General features: G+C 43.5%; 2 protein-coding genes across 2 annotated transcripts; one reads left to right on the top strand and one right to left on the bottom strand.

The window, feature by feature from the left end:
- The first annotated feature begins 7,188 nt into the window (after positions 1-7,188).
- LOC108619375 (27 kDa hemolymph protein) lies at positions 7,189-8,410 on the top strand. The gene has a single exon (XM_018015933.2). The coding sequence runs from the start codon at positions 7,238-7,240 to the stop codon at positions 8,207-8,209; it is 972 nt and encodes a 323-aa protein (XP_017871422.1). The 5' UTR covers positions 7,189-7,237; the 3' UTR covers positions 8,210-8,410.
- A 10,922-nt stretch (positions 8,411-19,332) lies between these two features.
- On the bottom strand, positions 19,333-20,833 carry Scsalpha2 (Succinyl-coenzyme A synthetase alpha subunit 2). The gene has a single exon (XM_018015932.2). The coding sequence runs from the start codon at positions 20,702-20,704 to the stop codon at positions 19,691-19,693; it is 1,014 nt and encodes a 337-aa protein (XP_017871421.1). The 5' UTR covers positions 20,705-20,833; the 3' UTR covers positions 19,333-19,690.
- Positions 20,834-21,158: the final 325 nt, after the last annotated feature.

The raw sequence follows: 21,158 nt of genomic DNA, 5'->3' as shown, positions 1-21,158 counted from the left end.
AGCTGTTCGGCTATGTTTAGAAAAACATGAAGCGTACATAAAGCTATTACAGCTTTATGAGTTAGGAGCTCGTGCATAGAAAAAAATCGAAAAAAAAACAAGTTTTACTTAAATGAAAAATTGGAGATGCAAATCAAGTATGATGAATATATCAAGCCGAGTCGATTTAGAGTAAAATTTCTACTTATATATAATTAATTCTAATCTAATCTTAAATAACGAATTTAATATGAAATTTATTATATGTATACCCTGAGCCCATTTCGAATGGGAAATCAGAGTATAATGGTTTTCTTAAAGGTATGTAATAGGCGGAAGGAGGCGTGGCAGACCACACAAAGTATATATACTCCTGATCAGGGCAACGAGCTGAGTCGGTTTGGCCCTGTCCGTCCGTATGTATGAACACGTCGATCTCATAAGATATAAGAACTAGAGAGCTACGTACCTGTATATCACGCGCATATCGAGTTTTTCTCAAAAAATCGATAACTTCTCCCGATATTTTTTTATCAAATAAAATCCTTATCGAATACTAGGTTTTTTATTATCTCCTATACATTTAGAGCTAGAGCTTCCAAATCCAATGCCATTTACCCCTACCACCAATAAAGAAATTATTAAACTAGTTTCTCTCCCCCACTCTCTTCACCACTCGGATTCATCACTATCCATCAGCTTCTTTCGCCTTTCCTCTCCCACTACCATCCCGTTCCTCACCCTTCCCCTCAAGATCCCTTCCAATCAGTCTCTCTTCCTCCTCCACCCACTACATCCTATCCCTCTCTCATCCTATTCTTCTGTCAGTGACTGACCCTCAAGGTCACTGTCCTTCCATGTCCATGACTAGTTCAGTTAACGGAAGGTGTTTTGTGGACATGCTTGACTTGAATTTTATACCTGCAAATACCTATATCCAGTATAGCTTCGTATACAAGTATTTTGATTTTGATAGAAAGTGTCCCGGCTTGAGCAGCTGAAACCCTTTTATCCTGATCAGCACAAAAAGTACTCTACAAGTATCATTTGCATAGCTGCTCGTAAGCCTCATTCCAGCCGTATATATCATTGATTGTGCTGCACGTGTCAGCTGCTGGCAGTGCCACAATTGGTTTGTGCGGCAGCATCGCAGTCATTGATGTGTGTGTTTGTGTTTGCGGCAGACACCTCGCAACGGATCGGCCAGCGCATGTAAAGCATGGCGGGAGCAAGCGGCATCAATGTCCCAACCACGAGGATCAGCCGGAGGCGTGGATAATCATTCAACGATTGATGACAGCGACAATTATAATGATTGCCAAGCGCAGCAGCTTTTGTTTTCTGTCGCTGTTGTTGTTGCTGTTTCTCTTGTCGTTGCTTTTGCTGTTGCTGTTGGAAAACAGCATCAGCTAAAATCCCAGCAATTTGATAGATATCATGTTGTATGGCATTTGACACACGCCATTGTCGCACACAAAGACATCGACAGAGAGTGGGGCATGTGGATGTGATGGTTGTGGTTGAAGGGCGGCAAGGAGGAGATGTTCCACTCTACTCCACTCCACTCCACTGCGCTTCACATTGATTCTCTCATGTTGCAAGCGATTTTCAAGCTGTTGCGAGTGAAATGCAATTGTTTTTCTTTTTTTTTTTTTTTTTTTTTTTTTTTGATAGTTGTGGCACGCAGCCATTGGACACAATGTTTGGCAGTTTATTGATTTGGATTGCAATCCCCTTTCGTGTCACGCGCACTCAACTATCGTGCATAGGCGTGACCCGCTACAGCCGCCGCCTCCACTTTGCATGCTGCTCGTCTCTGTCATGCATTTATTTTTGTCTCTTTGGATGTCCTCGTGAACAGAGTGTGGATTGAAGAGGGCGTGATAGCTGGCTAAACTGCTGATGCCTTGGATATTGTTATCAATATTAATGCTGCATGTGCTTGTGCGCCTTGATGCAGCACGTTCTGGTGGGGTTAGTTCGACGGGGATGAAGAAGATGATATCTGCTATGCATGATTATCAATATTATCATAGCCGATATAAGTATATCGTATATTAAAACAAATGACATGTGCACTCATAATATATATATGTGCTGCTTTAGCATGATTTTATGGATTCTTAAGAATTAAATAAAAAAAAAAATAAATAAATAAAATATATATATATATTAAATTAATAAATATCACTAATAATATAATAATAATAATAATAATAATAATAATAATAATAATAATAATAATAATAATAATAATAATAATAATAATAATAATAATAATAATAATAATAATAATATTAATAATAATAATAATAATAATAATAATCAGAAAATCATGAAAAAACACTTGCATCTCAATCATCTAAGAGAATCGAATGCCATATTATTAATCTTAACAATTATTTTATACTAGGGAAGTTCCCTGAATGCTCTAAACTCATTACTCATACATTCTGTCAAATAAGTACCCGTAAATTTCAAATAAAACACAAACAACTTATCAATCATCTAAATTTATTATATCCCCTTTCAAATAGGCCCCTTCTGAGGCAATACACTTCTTCAAACGAAAAATCCAATCATCGAAACACTTTTTAAAGCTGTATTCCGGGATGGTCTTCAGTTCTCGTTGCGAATTAGTTTTTATGTCTTCAATGCTCTCAAAACGGGATCCATGAAGTGATAATTTTTGTTTTGGAAACAGGAAAAAGTCACACGGGGCCATATCTGGAGAGTAGGCTGGTTGTCCGATGATATTTGTTGAATTTTTGTTCAAAAACTCGTTCACGATAATCGCTTTGTGCGCTGGTGCATTACCGTGGTGCAAAATCCAACTGTTGTTCCGCCACAAATCTGGTATTTTGCGACGAACATTCTCTCTCAAACGCCTCATAATGCCAAGATAATATTCTTTATTGACGGCTCGGCCCCCCGGTAAGAATTTCGAATGAAGAACACCACGAATTCTTCAGTTGAAAAGGTCAAAGGTCGTCTTGAACGTGGTAAATCGTTCACTTCTTCTCGCCCCTCTTTGAACGATTTATACCTAACGTGAGCTTGAGTTTTTGACATGGTTGTATCACCAAATGTTTTTTTCAACATTTCCAGCATTTTTGCATAAGAAATTTTGTTTGACACACAAAATTTCACATAAACTCTTTATTCGATATTTTTGTCCATAGTAAAAATCGCAACGCACACAAAAGGTTGACATATAGCATTAAAAATTCACAGAATAGTGGCTAACAGTTGTGCCAGTATGGGAAAAATTTTGTTTAGAAATATTCTCAAAGGGAAAATTTTAAATGAGAATTTCCGGGAACTTGTTTGACAGAATGTATATTTAAATTTTTAATAATAATTAATTTAAATTTACATATTTATATTTTTAAAAAATATTTTTATAACTATAATTTTGTGTGCTACCCTTATAAGCAACTTGTTTTAACTTCAATGAATCTTTTTTGATATATTTATAATTTTTAATTTCTTTTGAATAAGGCTTTAATTACAAACTATTTTACATATATGATATCATTTATTACATCTCTAATAGCACTTGTTTCTACAGTACTTAGATTAGGCATTTAGGTTCCAGAGCTTAGCCGGGCTTTGCAGAGTATCCTGCTAGTTGACTATGCTCATCCAGCCCAAGTCAGATGGTTTTATATGCTTATTTCTGACTCTTTTTTGTTTGTTTTGATGGCAACAACAAAAAATGTGCTGCAGCTCGAATGGCGACTCTTGCTCTATCTATCCATTGATATCGATTCACTCGAAATAGTTTTCGTTTTCGTTTTCGTTTTCAGGGCAGTTGAGGCGATGAAATTTCGCTCCAGTTGTCGTTCCAGTGGCGCAGGCCTGTTTTTCGTTACGATAATCTGTGGCGCGGGCCAAGCTCGAGCATTTTGCATCCATTTGCCAAATTTGGCATTTGGCATTTGGCATTTGGAATTTGTGTTTGCGGTTTGTATTCAATTTAATTGCGATGCGTTGCCTAATGGATTTTAGCTGTTGCCGCCTGGACAGTGCGCATCGATTGCGGCCATCAATAAAAGCCACGTCATGCCCCAGCCAACTTCTTAAAATGCTGTCAACGAAATTTCATTTGGCTTTCGGCTTTCGTTCACATATGAGAGCAAAGCATGTGAAATAGATATGTATGTATGTATGTATATATGTATATAGATACATGTATAGTTGGCCATCTGCATTTCGTTCAAGTATTGGCTTAATAGCTTCAAATTTTGGGCTAATTAATTGCGCAGAGTTTGTGCTTTCGAGTACCTTAATAATCAGCATTTAATTGGCTTAATATAGGACAGGTGTATGGGTGCATAGCTGTGTGCGTGGGTGTGTGTGTTTGTGTGTGCATTTAATTATGTATATACATATGTGCACATACATATAATAGAATTTCTGCATGAGCTTCAATTTGCTGCTCAGGCGACGCTTGATTATGAAAATGAAATATTTGCTTTGAAATGCACACACAGATATACACACATACTAATACGGGTGCCATTTAGCAAACGTAAACACGCATGCACACACACACAGAGGCAGAGACAGAGCTGAGGCAAACAAGCAGCTGCTGTAATTGTGTGCGTAACAATAAAACAACTTCATTTGCCAAATGCTCATCAGCGATGATCATCATCGTAATCTTCTAAATGGCATTACACGCACTGCAAAAAACGGAAACGGAAACGTTGAAAAGGCAATTGGCAAATGGTGACGCTGACGCTGACGCCGGCGTCGACGCCGACAGCGACGGCGACGTCCACTGCCGAATCGGCTGCACAGTTGCAATTTATTGGCAGCTGCAATTAGTTGGCCGCACTTCCGATTCTGGGCAGCCGACGGATTTGCCAAACTTGCTCCACGCCAATTACAGTGCCAGTTGAGCATTAAAATTATGGCATTACGCCCGAAGGCAAACGTGATGGCCGCCGGCGGACCACTGTGCGGCCCAGGCAACAAACGAGCAGGCACTTAATTTCGGCAGCCACTGTTGAAGCTCACTTTAACTCAGGAATTGTCAATATCAGGTCGACATGTTTGATCTGAGTTGTGTGTGTGTGTGTGTGTGTGGGGGGGGGGGGGGGGGGGGTCACATCCTGATAATTGCAGCTGCAGCACAGCTCATTAAGTATGCACTTAATTGGGGCAGCCACTGTTGCTGGTCAGTTGAATGTGGGATGGCGATTGTTGGCGTCAAGTATGCAATTTATTTTGGCAGCCACTGTTGGAGCTCGCTTCAACTCAGATATTGTCAATATCAGTTCGCAATTGCAACTACAGCACAGTTGCAGCCATCATATTGATCCACTGTGCAGCCGTTGCTAATTTCAGGCTGGCATGCACTTAATTTGGGATGCCAGTGTTGCTAGTCAGTTGGATGCGGCTTAGCCATGACAAAGGTTGACGTTAGTTGATTACTACTGATGGGCTGCTGCTTAAGCTGATTGAAAGGCATGCACTTTATTTTCGCAGCCACTGTTGGAGCTCACTTTAACTCTGGCATTGTCGATATCAGCTCGACATGTTTTATCTGTGTTGTTGGTGTGTGTGGTGTGTCGGATAATGATAAATGCAGCAGCAACACAGTGGTAGCCAATACGTTGATCCAATGTGCAGCCGTTGCTGAGTTGCGGCTGGTAGGCACTTAATTTCAGCAGCCACTGTAGCTAGTCAAGCTGCTTAGCCATGGCAATGGTCGAGCTACTTTAAATAAAAGCCTTTGAGTGCTACTTGGCCTCATTGAAAGTCAAGTCAAACGTCAAGCGTGCACTTTATTTTGGCTGCTACTGTTGCTGCTAAAGCCAAGCTCAGCTTAAGTTGAGGTTTCGCGCTGAGTTTTGCTGCAATGCAAACCCCAAGTCAAGTGGAATTCGAAAGGACTTTACTTATAGCAACTGCACCGCTGCACCACTCGCACCACTCGCACCACTTGCTATTGCGGCTGTGATAAATGCAAATTTGCGCTTTCTGAGAAATGCCTGAGCGCACTAATTGCTCAGGCAACACTCGCTAAGCCCCCAACCAGTGCCACGCCCACGCCCACGCCCAGGCAGCTGCAGCAGCAGCAACAATTAATTGCCATCATTTTTTAGAGTCCTTTTCGTACGCTTCATTCACTTGCAGCGAAATCGTCTCGAGGCGCAGTTAGCTGTAATTTTGCCGTATTATTTCAGCAACCCGAAAATTCTTTGTGTAATGCAACCGAAAGTTTCCTGGCCCATTCTCGACGGCCACGCCTCCTTGGGTTACGCCTCTCGCTCACTCGCTCGCTCCTGTTGCCGTGTTGTTTATTGCGCTGCAACTTCCGTTACAAACGAAGATAAATTGTTAAATTTTGTTGTTTCTGTTTTGCCATTTGTGGTTGTTGTTTGTTTTTCTTTGTTGTTGTTAGTCAGTGTTGCGTTTCCCTATGCGAGCTCTGCCAGCAGCTGCTGCAGCTCAAATTTCAGCTAAACATCGCGCGCGCACAGTGGCCCAGCCCTGCCGGGAAATCAGAAAGCATTTCAGAATTAAGGTCGAATCGCTCGGCTCGCTTCGCCTGATAATCGATCGGAGATCGGGGGGCTGCTGGCTATCAGCTTTGATTTGGAGAGTTGAACTATGGATCAAGTTCGATCCCAAGAAAAAAAAAAAAAAAAAAAAAAAAAAAAAAACAATACAATCTACAAATGCTCGATCACGTTGACTGCTGCTTATCGCGGCTGGAGCACATTGTTTATTGCTCGATTTGCCAGAGCGGACTACATTTACGGGCTGGATTTGAAGACCCAATTAACTGCTTATCAATTTCTATTTTTGTAGCACAGAAACTCTAATTTCAACCAACTGTATTTCAGTCAACCCTCGATCTCCGATTCCCAAAATTCCAGCTCAGCTCAACTCTAATCTGCGTTGGTCCCCAAAAAACTTCCAGCTCTGCTTTGCTTAACTGTTTGACACACATATATACAGAGAATAGAGCATGGAATATGTGTGCATAGTTCTGCACTGCTCACTCGTGTTTATTTGACGCGAACAACGTGATAATCTCGTACATTGACCGCAGCGCAGCTAATCGCGAGACGCAGTCGCATTGAGGCGAAGCCTCTTAAGTGTGTCGGCTCTGGCCGCTGATAAGATAAGCGATAGCCAGAGAGACTGAGACTGAGACTGCGACTGCGACTGCGACTGCGACTGCCATTGAGATTGGGATTGGGAGTGAGAGCGCCGACTGCGCGGCTGCTAGCTGGCAGTCATGGAGACAACGTTGAATGGTTCGCGTCGGCTGCTCGCACTGTGCGTGGCGCTGATTGGCTGCTGCCTCTGCTGCTGCTCCTTGGCCGCAGCTGAGCTGCAGCTGCCGAATGCGTCCAACATCAAGGACCTGAATGAGCTGGGCGCCCACTACTTGCCCGCTGGCTATGGGCCCGCCAACGTCAGCCTGGCCGACCTGCAGCGGCTGCTGGAACAGAAGTGCGCCAAGGCGAATGCCGCGCTGCCGGCCAGCGAGGTGAATGCGACGAAGCTGAGCGACGATATCCAGCAGGCTGGCGGCCGACTGATGGAGTGCCTCAATGGGCTGGCCAACATCACGGTCGTGCTGGACGAGGTGGAGCGGGCGCGGCCACTGGGTGACCTGGACGTCGTCTTCGAGAAGTACTGCCTGCGCCTGCCCCAGGCCCGGCAGTGCCTCACGGACTTCAATGCGGTGTTGCTGCCCTGTTTGACGCGCGAGGAGCGCCAGCACAATGCCGTGATGCAGCGCATCATTGGCAAGCTGCTGGACTTTGTCTGCTACAAGAACGGCGATCAGATAGCCCTGTTCATTGCCGAGCAGGGGCCGGAGTGCCTCGAGCAGCACAAGGACAATGTGGGCCGCTGCCTGGAGAAGTCCTTTGGCCACTATATGCCCAGCCAGCTGAACATATCGACGGTGGAGCTGCCCGAGCTGGTGCTCGGCTCGCGCCAGTGCACCGAGCTGCACGACTTCGAGAACTGTGTGGTGCGCCACTTGGAGAACTGCACCAACATCACGCCCAGCAACATCGTCGAGTCGATGTTCCGCTACGTGCGCAAGGAGTCCAACTGCCAGCAGGTCGTCGATCGCGTCACCCGGGACCACAGCGAGGCGCTCACCCAGCGCGCTGGCGCAGCGCCCAGCTGGTCCCATTCAGCGGGAGCAGCTGCGGCGACGATTACCCTGGCTCTGGGCTTGGCCGTAATGTAGTGAATTTAGCTCTAGAGATTATCTCAAATGCGGTGCATTGTACAACCTTTGTTCATGCTTGTTCCCATAATATTTTTATTGTGTTTTTTTTTCGTAGTGTGTTTTTTTTTTTTATTGCATTACTCATTTTGCAGTGTATTTTATAATTATGTTTAATAAAGTCCACGCTGCGTATGCGCAATGTGCTCTTAAGCCGCTTAACGGCTTCGCTTTTAATGACCGCCAGCAAGCTGAAAGTCGCAAAGTGTTAAGTTCAAAGCTGCATAAACACGACTCTGAAATATGTATGAACAGTCCGAGCAGCAGGAGCAGCAGCAGCAGCAGCAGGAGCAGCAGCAGCAGGAAGCGACAGCAGCAGCAGCAGTCGCACATTGCAGCGCTTATCGGGTAGTTAGCAGCCGGGTCAGCTGTCTGGCTGCCTGTCTGTCCGGTGTGCGCTGTCCGCTGAGTTTGCTGACTGGGCCGGTGTCTTATCAGCGACTCGCTGGCAAAACAATGTGAATGGGATTGGGATTGACTGCCAGCACCAGCAGCAGAACAGCTGGGAAAATGTGAAAAGGTTTAGCCCAGTGAGGCGCACTATGGACTTTGACCAGCTCATCAGTCTGGCAAGCAAATTGATTTGGCAGCTAAGCTGGCCAGCTGGCCGGGCTGGCCAGCCCAAAGATTACCTTGAAATGAGCTTGTGCCTGTGGCTCAGTCCGTCTCGTAAATCATAAAAAATTGCGTATAAATCTAAGCGTAGAAGAAAAAGCGCAACTGTCATCGTTTCCCCGTCGACGGAGACAACTGCGGTACAGAAAAGTTCAATACTTGTAGCAGCTGGACAGCGAGGATACGGGATACGGATGTGGCTGCGAATAAGGATGAGGATGAGAATAGAGAAGGGCGCAGAGACGGAGATGACGCCGACATCTTTTGGGTCGGGCATTTGCTGGCAGGCGAAGCGTGAAATGAATGGAGTTTTACTTGGCTTAGTTGAGTTTATGGAAGCAGTTTTTCGCTCTTCTCTGACTGGAACGGGAATTAAAAGGTTTCGCTGTGGCATGAAATGAAATGGAATGGAATGGGTATGGGAATGCGATGGGCTGGACGGGCAAGCTATTGAAGAGAAATATCTCTTCGACTTGGAGCTGTGGAACAATGTGGAATTGCCTGGCTTAGAACGGAACGGAAGGAAATTGCTGAGCTTAGCTAGGAATGATTGAGAATGAAATGAGGGAAATAGAAAAGGTTAACTACGTTGCATTCCTCTTTTCTCAGATAGCTCATGAATAACTAATTATTAATCCAATTGGAATGAATAAGTTTGAATTTCCTTGGAACATTTTGACACGAGACAAAACGGAATGGAGCAAATTTTAATTGGAATTCTCGGAATGACGAACTGTCAATTGCATTTGGTAAATGAATTGAGTTTCTTTAGTTACATTCAACATTTCTCATTTACTCTCAGCCGAAATTGCAATCGGCCGAGGCTGTGGATGGGACTTGGTGCGGGTGCTTTTGGGGGTGCTGGTGGGGGTGCTGGTTGAGGGTTTGCCCCAGTTGCAACTGTTTCAGCTCAGTTGGTTAGTTAGCCAAGTGTTTGGGCCAATGGCTAACAAGTCATAAATGTTGCAAACTTAATTAGGCTTGTCTCTGGCAGCGCGCAGCTCTGAGCTCTCAGTTCGCAGCTCTCAGCTCTCAGCTCCCTGCATCTGCTTCTGCTGCAGTCTGCAGAGCATTTGGGAAGGGGCCACTCAATGGACATTGGCTGGCGCTTGGCGCTTGGCGCTGGTCTGGTTGCACTTTATTATTGATGTGAAAAATGCGGAAAATGAATGCGTTTCCGGTACTTTTCGCGAGTTGGCAGCTAAATTGCAGCGGCCATGAATCATTCGACTTCCACTTCGACTGCGACTTCAACTTCAGCTTCAGCTTCAGCTCCGCATTGGCCGAAGTAGACAAACTTTGTACGTGCCACGCGAGCAGTTGCCAGCAAGAATGCAGAGAAACTGCAAAACGGCAGAGGTAGAGGCAGCGGTAGAGGCAGCGGTAGAGGCAGAATTCGAGGTAGAGGCAGAGGCAGAGGCAGATGTAATGGCAGACGTAGAGGCAAAGGCAGAACCTGAGGTAGAGGCGGACGTAGAGGCAGAAGTCGAGGCAGAACCTGAGGTAGAGGCAGATGTAGAGCCAGAAGTCGAGGCAGAACCTGAGGTAGAGGCGGACGTACAGGCAGAGGCTGAGGTAGAGGCAGCGCTAGAGGTAGAGGCAGAAGTAGAGGCAGATGCAGAGGCAGAGGCTGAGGTAGAGGCAGATGTAGAGGCAGAGAGTGTTTGCTGCTGGCAGAGATGGGCTGGGTTGGACAATGACTGCGACTGCGACGGCGACGGCGATGGCGGTGTCAGAGGCTGAGTTGCCTCAAAACTTGGCTGGGCAAATAATTGCACGTCATTGGCCAAATTATTGACTGTGCCAGGGGATGGGGGCCGAGGGCAGGCCAACAAAGTTCGGATTTAACTTTCGACTGAGCTGCGCCAGCCAAATGGGAAGCAGCTCACATGAATAAAGCGCACACACACACACGCGTGCACACACACACATAGATACGGCAAAGAGTATTCGGCGTGTGGCCAACGTTTAATTAAATATCACAATTTGCCTGCAACTGGCTCTAATTGTGCACGCATTAGAAAGCGAGCGAGAATGGAAATGGCAATCCGAGCGGGCAAGGGGCGGCCAGTGGGCGTGCAGTGGGCGGGGCACCGAAGCATGCACTTCAACTGGAAGCCAGCTGATGGCACCTGAGGCATTTGCGGCGTCTGGTGTCCCACGCTTCAGCGCTCATTTGTAAATGTTTGTCTACGTGTGCGGTGTAAAATGAGCGCCAACATGTTTGTCTGCCACTGCGCGTGTGTGAGTGTGTGTGTGAGTGTATCTCTCTCTCTCTCTCTCTCTCTCTCTGTTCCTGACCGAACTGAGTGTGAAAAGAGGCTGCCAGCCGCCGCCCGCTGGGAAATTTCAGCGATGCGCGACTGGCAAATTGACAGGTTCTTAACCCACGTTTCGCCGCCAACGTCGGCCCGATGTTATCTATTTGTAATTGCTAGCAAATTAATGCTAAAAAAAACTCAAATTGATGATAATAGATGATGTAAAAGAAACATAAATACACATAATTAAATGGGCATTCTATGCAAATTTACATAGTTATTAATAGACTTTTGGCTCTGCCTAACTGTAAATCGTATTCAACTGACAGGCAGTCGTTCAGCATTGCTCAGAAAATCACCTGTCAATCGCCAGCAAATCATTAATTATCTTGAGCCCACTCATGTGTGTGTGTGTGTGTGTGTGTGTGTACTTTGAGCATCTGCAATTAATGCAAGGCTATTTATATTATATTCAACTTATTTTAACTCTGCGCGGCTGATCACAAATTCCAGCTCAATTTAATCGCATTTCTTTGGTCAATTCAATATTTTGACTGTCCTATGTGCTGCACTCTCTCTCTCTCCCTCTCTCTCTCTCTCTCTCTCCCTCTCTCTGTGTGGCTCTTGTTTCACAGCAACTTTGTTACACAGCAAAGCTGAGTATCTGTGTGTGTGTGCGTGTGAGTAAGCGCCTTTGTCTGTGTCCGTGTGAAGCGACATGCGTGTGCTTGTTGGTTTAACACATGAGTGTGCTTACACTGTATGTGTGTGTGTGTGTGTTTGTTTTTGTCTAGGTGCACGCGTGTGTGTGTGTGTGTGTGTGTGTGTGGCCATATTTGGCATCCACAAAGTACGTATACTTTGGGGTCTAATTTGCGGTTGCTGGCGCAGCTCAATTTACAAGTGAGAAATTAAGATGTCGACAAAACTTTCGCCCAAACACCTCAACTGGCCCACACACACACACACACACACACACACACTCTCGCACACACACACCAACATAGTTGGCCTGGCACACGTTCACGTTTTTGGATAGCCTCATTTAGTGAAGCATAAAAACCGCAAAGTCTCAGCATGCCACAAAGTCTGAGTGTTATTGCCACAGTAACCAATGCACTTTGCAACTTCTGCTGATTCTCTTTCGTGTTGTCGAATCGCGCTGTAGCCAAAAAAAAGAAAGCAAAGGATGAAAAAACCGTTGCAGCGGGCAGTTGACCCCGTTACACACACCACAGACACACACACATATACCTTGGTATGCCTTCAGTTTGAAGAGCGTTTAATTGCGTAAAGTTTGCAAAAGAATTTCAACACAAAGTTGTCTCAAACAAAATATTTGCAGGCCAAACCACAGACGACGCGTCGTCCATATGGCAGGTGGATGCCACGACGCGACGCGACATGGCCAGTGCTGCCAATTGTTTAATAAAACATAAGCTATAACAGCACTTTGTGTTGGCCACAACATGTGCGACATTTCTCTATAGTAATTGGCCGTTGGTTGTCGCTAGATTTCCTAATTATAATTATCGTTAACAGATATGAGGTCGTTAGCAAGGATTTATGGATATATACAAATGCAGAGTGGGAAAAAATGTGGAGGGAGGGAGGGAGAGTGAGGGAGACAGATAGAAAAGGCAATAGAGCGGGGAAACAAAATGAGAAAACTAACGTGAAAGAAATAAGTATATAGAAGGAGAGATAGAGAGAGAGAGAGAGCGAGAGAGAGGGAAGAAGAGGCAGAGGGACAGATAAGAGAAAAAGACGGTGACTGACAAAGAAGGAGAGAGAGCAAAGGGATAGGCTATGGAAAGAATGAGACAGATAGAGAGAGAGAGAGACATATGAAGAGAAAAGCAAGATAAGCAGAGAGAGGGGGAAAGCATGAAAGGCAGAGACTGAGAGAGGGAGAGTAAGAGAGCGGGAGATCGAGAGAAAGTAAAGGTGAAAGATAGAGATGGCGAATGATAAATGGTGAAAGACAGAAAAGGCGAGTGAGAGGAATCTGAGAAAACATAACAATAGTGGAAGGAATGAAAAGTCAGAGCCAAAAAAAAAAAAAAGAAAAAAGAGAGGTAACGAAATAGAGTGCTCGCAAAAAAGAGAGAGACAGAAAGAGAGATTGGAGTCTACTCAGATAGATCAAAAGCCAATGTGTTATGAAATATAAGGTATATCAAATGCTGATTGAACTGAAACAGATCGTCAAAAACTATATATTTAATATTTGTATTGAATATGTTTTCGACAGCAAATATCTCTATTACTCAGCAAATGCAAAAATGCATATTTCAATCGATTTGAGCGAGGAGAAGGGGCACTTTTTGCCGCTTTGATATGTGAAGCTTGTGTCATCTGTTTCTAGATGGCTGCTCGTAATTTGATTAAAGCTGCGTAATCAATATGTTGACAGTATTCAGATACAGCTTTCGGTAGCCCACAACATGGTGGTAAAATAATAAAAAAAATCAACAACACAATCGTGATGAGGTTATATGGCATCCCTTGTGGTCGGTGCTTGGGTGGGGTTGGCCGGCAAATGATGTATGCATAGAGGCTAGCCTCTGAGAGGGGCAGCTGGCAATTGCTTTGCCGTCATATGCGGCGTATACGCAATGTCAGCCATTTTCCCACAAATTGCAAAAATTTCCACAGCTGTTATTGTTGTTGCTGTACGCCATTTTTACTATGTAGTTGTCTCTTTCTTTTTTGTTTTCTTTGTTTTTTTTTTTTTTTTTTTTTTGCTATTGTTTTAGTGGTTTTTTGCGCTGGGGCCAAAACTTTATTAATTGCGACAGTGAAGTTTGCAGCCGCAAGCGTCCCTAATTCAATCCCAACAACCCTTGAAACTATTAAAACGCGCGATGTTTACTTTTCCCCCTTTTTCCATTTTTACTTTATTTTTACCCTGTACACTTGCAATATTTATAAAAGAGTATATAATTATGCCGGCGAATCGTACCCCAGGCGCCCAGCTGTGGATGTTGCTGTGGAAAAAATGGATCGGAAACGGAATCAGAATTGAATATCATCGAAATTTTAACTCAATTTTAAGCACATTGATTAAAACTGATTGAATTTTTGAAAAGTTTTTTTTATTATTACTCTTGATTTACTAAAAAAAATATATATATATATATATATATATATATATATATATATATATATATATAATAGTTGTTTCATTTCGAAACAAACAATAAATAAATAAATGAAGAGATGATTCAAATACATTATACATAAATGAATAAATATATTATAAATAATAAATAAATAAAAACAAATTAATGAATACAAATATTTAAAAAATTAATTAATTAAAAATATAAAATTAAAAAAAAAATCAATTACAAATTCGCTTCAATATATGCCAACTATAAATAAAAATTAATACATAGAAAAAATTTTTATAAAAAAAAATTTATACAAATTAAAGAAATAATAATAGTTGACCAAAACAAAAAATAAATAAATACGTAACAAATTAACAAATTAAAAATAGCTAAATAAATAAATAAATATTAATAAAACATTAAATAAATAAAATATAATATATATAATAAAATATAATATAATATAAAGATAAGTAAAAACATAAATTAAATACAAATAAATAAAAAAAATTACTATTTAAATAAAATAAATATTATTTCAGTACCATCATCCTAAACTAGAGTATTATATCGGCTGTAACTTATCCCAATTGACTTCTTTTTTTAGTCTAATATAAAATTTATTTTTGCATATTTAATTGAATCCCTCTCGCACACGATGATGTTCAGCTGTTTGTTGTTGCTGTTGTTGTTGTTATCTTTATGGGGCTTTGCGGGCTTTTGGTCAGCAGTCAACGAACTTTTCTAATTATTTGCGCGCTAAGCATAAAAGTTGACAGCTTTTAACCATGTGCTGGCAAATTTGCATAGTTTGCAGCCTGGCGAGAGGGGAGAGCCGGGAGCAGAGCTTCAGGGTGGCGTCTGCCAGGAATGTATGTGTGTGTGTGTGTGTGTTTTTTTTTTTTTTTTTTGTATATACATATATATATAAAATAGTTGATGAAGTGCATATATACACATATAATAAATTCTATTTGCTTGCAGCAAATATGCATATGGCATTTCACAATGAATAAATATCCATACATATAGAAGTGATTGGCGAGTAAATAGAGGCCGTGTCACGAGTAGCTCGGCTATTCATTGCATTGCTTACAGTTTACAGTTAACAGTTTACAGTTAGCAGTTAGCAGTTGCCCTATCGAATGCCAAGTGTCAATTGTGAATTGAGAAATGCGAATAAGCTGAATATTCAAATCGATTTGCGAGCAGTCAAAGCCAAGTTAATTGAGGCAAAAGTTCGATGTTTCGATCATCATCATCATCATTGGTAATCATCGAATACATTCATTCGCAATCATCTCCAGTCGAAACTTTGTCAAATAAAATCACAATTTTCGTAATTGTCAATCCAGTGACAGCTGCCAGCTGTGCTGGAGTGGGCGTGGCACGTGCAGCATTTCAGCTGTTTGCCGTTGCGTTGCCAAATATTGAATACAACATAAACGAACGCCAATGGCCAAAACAGCATTTTGGCCTGCCGAGACCTGTGGCTCAGCGCTTGATGTTTGTGGTGCGGTGGGTCCGGTGGATCTGGTGGATCTGGTGGGTCCTGTAAACGTTCTCGGCTTATGTTACAATTGAGTGCGAGGTCAGTGCCACACCCCTCGTTGTATGCTCCTCTGCACAAATTGACAAATTCATTCCGACTTATTGAGGATAAATGCCCTGCATGAATTTTTCCATTTTTCCAGCCATACGAGAATTTGGCAAGAAAATAAACCAATTTGGCTTTGTGAACAAAAATGCGGTTACAATTGTTAAACGTACCAGGGGCGGAGTGGGGCGTGGCAGGGCGAGGCGCTGCTGTTGATGAAACGGCAAAACTTTCCAATCGTACCAATTAAATGCAACAATTTAGGGTTTTGTTTGCAGTCATACCATCTCAGCTATGTGCGAGTGAGTGTGTGCGAGTGTGTGTGTGTGTGTCCGTGTGTGTGTCCTTATATTGAGCGCCCGTCTTGAGCTTTTTTCGGGTTTGCTCAGCCAGTGCAGGCTTCGGTTTTCAATTAGTTTGATATGTGGCTGCCCAGAGAGTGGTTCTAGCATTGTGGTTGATGAAAGAGCCATGCCATGATTGTGTTTAATGGACAGAGCAGAGACGTTGACAATGTCGAGTGTTGAGTGAATCAATAATTGAATTAGGTCTCATATCGATGAGAGCTCGCATTATGCAAATAATCGCTTTGTATGAGCTCGGCTGTCTTTGACAATCTCCACGACTCGCTCGAACAGATATCGATGGGAATTCTTTTGCTGAAATTGAGGTGACATTAAATGCTAAGGCTTTAGTGGCCCACTCGATGCGTCGTTTGTCGTTTAATCAAATGTCAAGCTTAGCTGGAGGCTTGCTTAATAACCGCAGTGACCGCAGGCAGCAATTACCACCTGCTCGCAGGGGCCGGGTCGGTCTCTCACCTCTCGCACAATCAAAAATCGAAATGCATTTGGGGTAAGGAGCCCATCGAGCTCTGTGGGCTCCTTTGTCAGTTCGATTGCAATTGTAATTGCATTTCACTGTAGCTGCGGTCGACTGCCTCTCGCAGCAAACCAAAAATTATTTTTGAAGTGCTAGCCAAGGTCCTATTTGGACACCAACACCACCACGCCCACTAGTCACTTGCCACCTACTATTTAATTTAAATGAAACACACACAGACACACGCACATGCACACGCACACGCACACAAGCTCGTGTATGGGTTTTTAATAAGGAAAATGCATTTGTGCTGCACACTCGTCCATAGAAGTGCGGCACTTGTTGGGAACTCAACTGCTCCAGGATTCAGCTGCCGCTCTCTAAATGTGTGTGCGTGTGCGTGTGTCTGGCTGTCTGTGTATGCAATGCTGTGGGATTTGGTAAAAAGCTTGGAAAGGAATAACTCACTGGAATACACGCTGCTCGAGTGCGGCGTTGACACCTAAGCAGCTGGCAAAGAAAGCCGGGCAAATACTTTAAAGCCGTCGACAGAAACAGTGCCAAGAACTTACTTTGCCGTATATTTTCAAGTGTGTGCTTGCACAGCCCCCCCTCTCTCTCTCTCTCTCTCTCTCACACTCTCTTACTCTCTGTTGGTGCACAAAAGGGGGGCGTGGCTGGTACATGGCTGCTGGCATTTAGCAGTTGCTGAAGCCCGGCTACACTTGGCTTCACTTTGTGCTGCTGCTGCTCCTGCTGCTCCTGCTGCCGAGCTGCCTTTTGAATTGCTTTTAGTTAAATTATGCGCCAGTTGGATAAGAGACATACTTGCCACACACAAGTGCACACACACAGAGAGAAAGAGACACATGCACACGTACCTGACTTTTGCCTGACAGCAAATGATTTAAATATTTGTCAAGTAGATGGCCAGGTAGCTGGTAACTTGGCCGACAGGGAGCAGCTGTCGCTGGCTGCAGCTGCCAACGTTGCGCATACGCCACGTGATGCCGACACGCCAACGCCAATTATCAACATAATCGTTGGCGGGGACGCAGCTCGCAGACAGCACGAAAGCAACACCCACAACTGGCAGCAGCAACAACAGCAACAACAACAGCAAAGAACAACAACAAAGAACAACAAAGCACTGCAAAAAGTGTGCGGTAATTAGTTTATAGCCGGCAGTTAGGCAAAACACGGAAAAATAGCGCCACGACATGACATGCAGCAGCAGAAGCAGCAGCAGCAGCAATAACAACACCACAACAGGCAAGGTGGTTGTAGCACCCACACAACACACACACACACACACACAAACAGCAGCAACAAAACAGACAACGTAACAAAATTAGCTTTTTGGCGCACAGACATAACACCAAAAGTTGACTGAAAATGGCGCTAAAGCAAATGAAACTCGTGTAATTGCCTGCCCCAAGCTGCAGGTCGAGCTATCCTAGCGCAATCCACACCGCGTTGACCCACTGAACTGGCTGGAACTATGCACACGCTTTAAGCTCGCCTTAATTTAATTGAATTATTGGTGAAGATGATGTGTTGTGGATGGCTAATAATATAGACCATGTACATAATTTATGTGTATAATAAAGGCCTTTATAGTCACTATAGCACATCCGATGGGTTAGGCTATCCTGAGAGCAATGCAAATAATGTTGACCCACTGAACTAAGGCTAAACTATGAATACGCTAAAATTAGTTGATGGGATTTGATGATGATACCTCTCATATAAAAATATTTATATATATTTATGAAATACAGTGAATATATAGATTATATAAGGCATATATAATATAAAGACTTAGTTGCAATAGCCGATATATCGAATGGGTTAGCCATAATCCAACAAAGGTTGATCAACAAAGCTGGGAAAAATCTGAACACAGCTTACAGCTTGCTCAATTTTAAAATAATCTACGTAGGCAATAAGCTTTTTAAGTAATATAATATAATACAGAATATTAATTATATCTAAAATCAGAATTCTGATTTCCCTGCCTGTTGCTCTGAGCAGCAAATTCGTGAAATAAATTATAAAAATTGAATAAATAAAATTAAATTAATCATTTCTAGTTCCTTTCCTAAGCCCATTGACAATCATAACGACTCTGTACGATTGACCTCGAAGGGCATCTCACTCTCACCTCAGCAACATCCGAGACTATGTTAAGCAATGCTTATTTTTGTCTCTCCCCCTCTCTCTCTCTCTCGCTCTTTTCCTCTCTCAGAGAGTGCTAATTTGAGTACCGCTAAGACGCAAGTCCACTCGATTAACATTTTTACAGCTCTACACAAGCAGACAATCTCTCACTAATACAACGTATCTCTCTCTCTCTCTCTCTCCCTCGTTGCACCGTTATCTACTTGAGACACAAACCTGAACACACCAATACCTCCGTAAGAGTAGTTCGCGAAATTACATATATAATATACCCAATATATACCATAATTATATATCGGATCAGATCAGTTTATAATTCAATTTAACTCTGGCTTCACAGTCCAAGTCAATTACTATCCAAGATATCCCTTATAACTGCATATACTGCTCTCGCCCTGTCTCACTCTCGCAACTTCTCGCTGCCCACATGATTCAGGTAAAAGCTCTTGATATGCTGTATCTTTCTATATATCTATAAACAGTCATGCAGCATTGGGAACGTGATATAATAGCTTTATTATATGCATTTGTATACTACTCAAGAATATTTAAATTTCATGGCAAATGCATTGCTTTTCTACCAACCTTAAAACATTATTTAAATAGTATTTTTGTTATCGAATTTTGGTTTTCTTTTCTTTTTTCTTGGCTTGTTTGCTTAAGTTAATTTGGATGCCCTTTTGGCCAATTATGAATATCAATGAATTGTTTGAAAATGTGCTTGGATGTCTTGTAGAAGAGAATTAAACGTTGTGGATAACCAGAATCACGAATCAGCAATGAAATTCAATCGTACATCAGTTGATAGCTTTGCGCCGCATCGTTCGGCCGTCATGGGTTGCCCGGGTGCTCACTTCTTGGGGCTGACCAGCTTCTTGCGTACCATCTCCGAGTGGAGTATGGTGCCCAGGTGGTTGGGATTGAGGGCGATCAGGGCACCGGCGGCCTTCAGGGCCTTCAGTTTGTCGGAGGCGGCGCCTTTGCCGCCGGATATGATGGCACCAGCATGACCCATGCGGCGTCCCGGCGGAGCTGTGACGCCGGCTATAAATGCCACCACTGGCTTGGCATCACAGCCCGAGTTGTTTGCCTTGAGGAAGTCAGCCGCCTCTTCCTCGGCAGAGCCGCCGATTTCGCCAATGAGGATTATGCCCTTGGTCTCCTTGTCGTAGAGGAATATGTTGAGGGCATCGATGAAGTTGGTGCCATTGAAGGGATCGCCGCCAACGCCGATGCACAAGGTCTGTCCCAGGCCCACGTTCGTTGTCTGATGCACAGCCTCATAGGTGAGGGTGCCGGAGCGCGAGACGATGCCCACGCAGCCACGCTTGTGGATGTGGCCGGGCATGATGCCGATCTTGCACTGCTCGGGCGATATGATTCCCGGGCAGTTAGGCCCCAGCAGACGCGACTTCTCCTGGCTGTGCAGCATCTGTAGAATGCGCACCATGTCCACCTGCGGAATACCCTCAGTAATGGCCACAATCAGTCCCACCTCGTTCTCAATGGCGGCGCATATGCCGATGGCTGCCGTGGACGGAGGAATAAAGATCACCGTTGCGTCCGGCTTCACTGCCTTGACGGCCTCCTTCACGTTCTTGAATACGGGCAGGTCCATGTGGGTGGTGCCGCCCTTTTTGGGCGAGGTGCCGCCCACAATCGTAGTGCCATACTTTTTGGCCTCCTCGGCGTGGAAGGTGGCCTGCTTGCCCGTGAAGCCCTGCACCAGCAGCTTTGTCTCCTTGTTGATCTTCAGATTGCAAATGGTCTTCGAGTAGTCGGACTTGAGGCGCGGCAGATGCGAGGTGCAGAGCGCCAGGCGATGGACCTTCAGGCAGGAACGAGTCCAATTGTACAGGGACATTTTTTTTGGTTTTTAATTTAAATGCTTTACGGCGTTTGATTTTCAGATTTTGTTCCAAGCTATCGAAATGAGTGTGTTCTATTGAACGAAATGCTGACACTGCTTGCCCCTGTTCCCATAGCCAACTACGATACAAGCTCGCCGTAGTCGACTACTTTGAAGTTGCTTGGATTGGGAAAAACACGACGAACAAAAAATATACAAAGTGTTTAATAATATAACACACAAGCCACAATAAACAAATTGAGTGTGGAAAGAGACAGTGATAGAGACGGCGGAAAAGGGGGGAACAGAAGCTGCATAGTGAACCAGCAAATTTGTAGCTATATACACTTATTCAATTAATCAAGAAGATAATAATAATTTTTGCTATTTTCTTCTTTTGTAAGGCTGCATCACAATCTTATTTCAATATTATTATTTTTTTTTCCATATATGTATGTACATGCATTTG

This window comes from Drosophila arizonae, chromosome X, assembly GCF_054131065.1.
Source record: "Drosophila arizonae isolate 15081-1271.41 chromosome X, UAZ_ARI_1.0, whole genome shotgun sequence".
NCBI lineage: Eukaryota > Metazoa > Arthropoda > Insecta > Diptera > Drosophilidae > Drosophila > Drosophila arizonae.
This window is presented reverse-complemented; position numbering and strand designations above follow the sequence as displayed.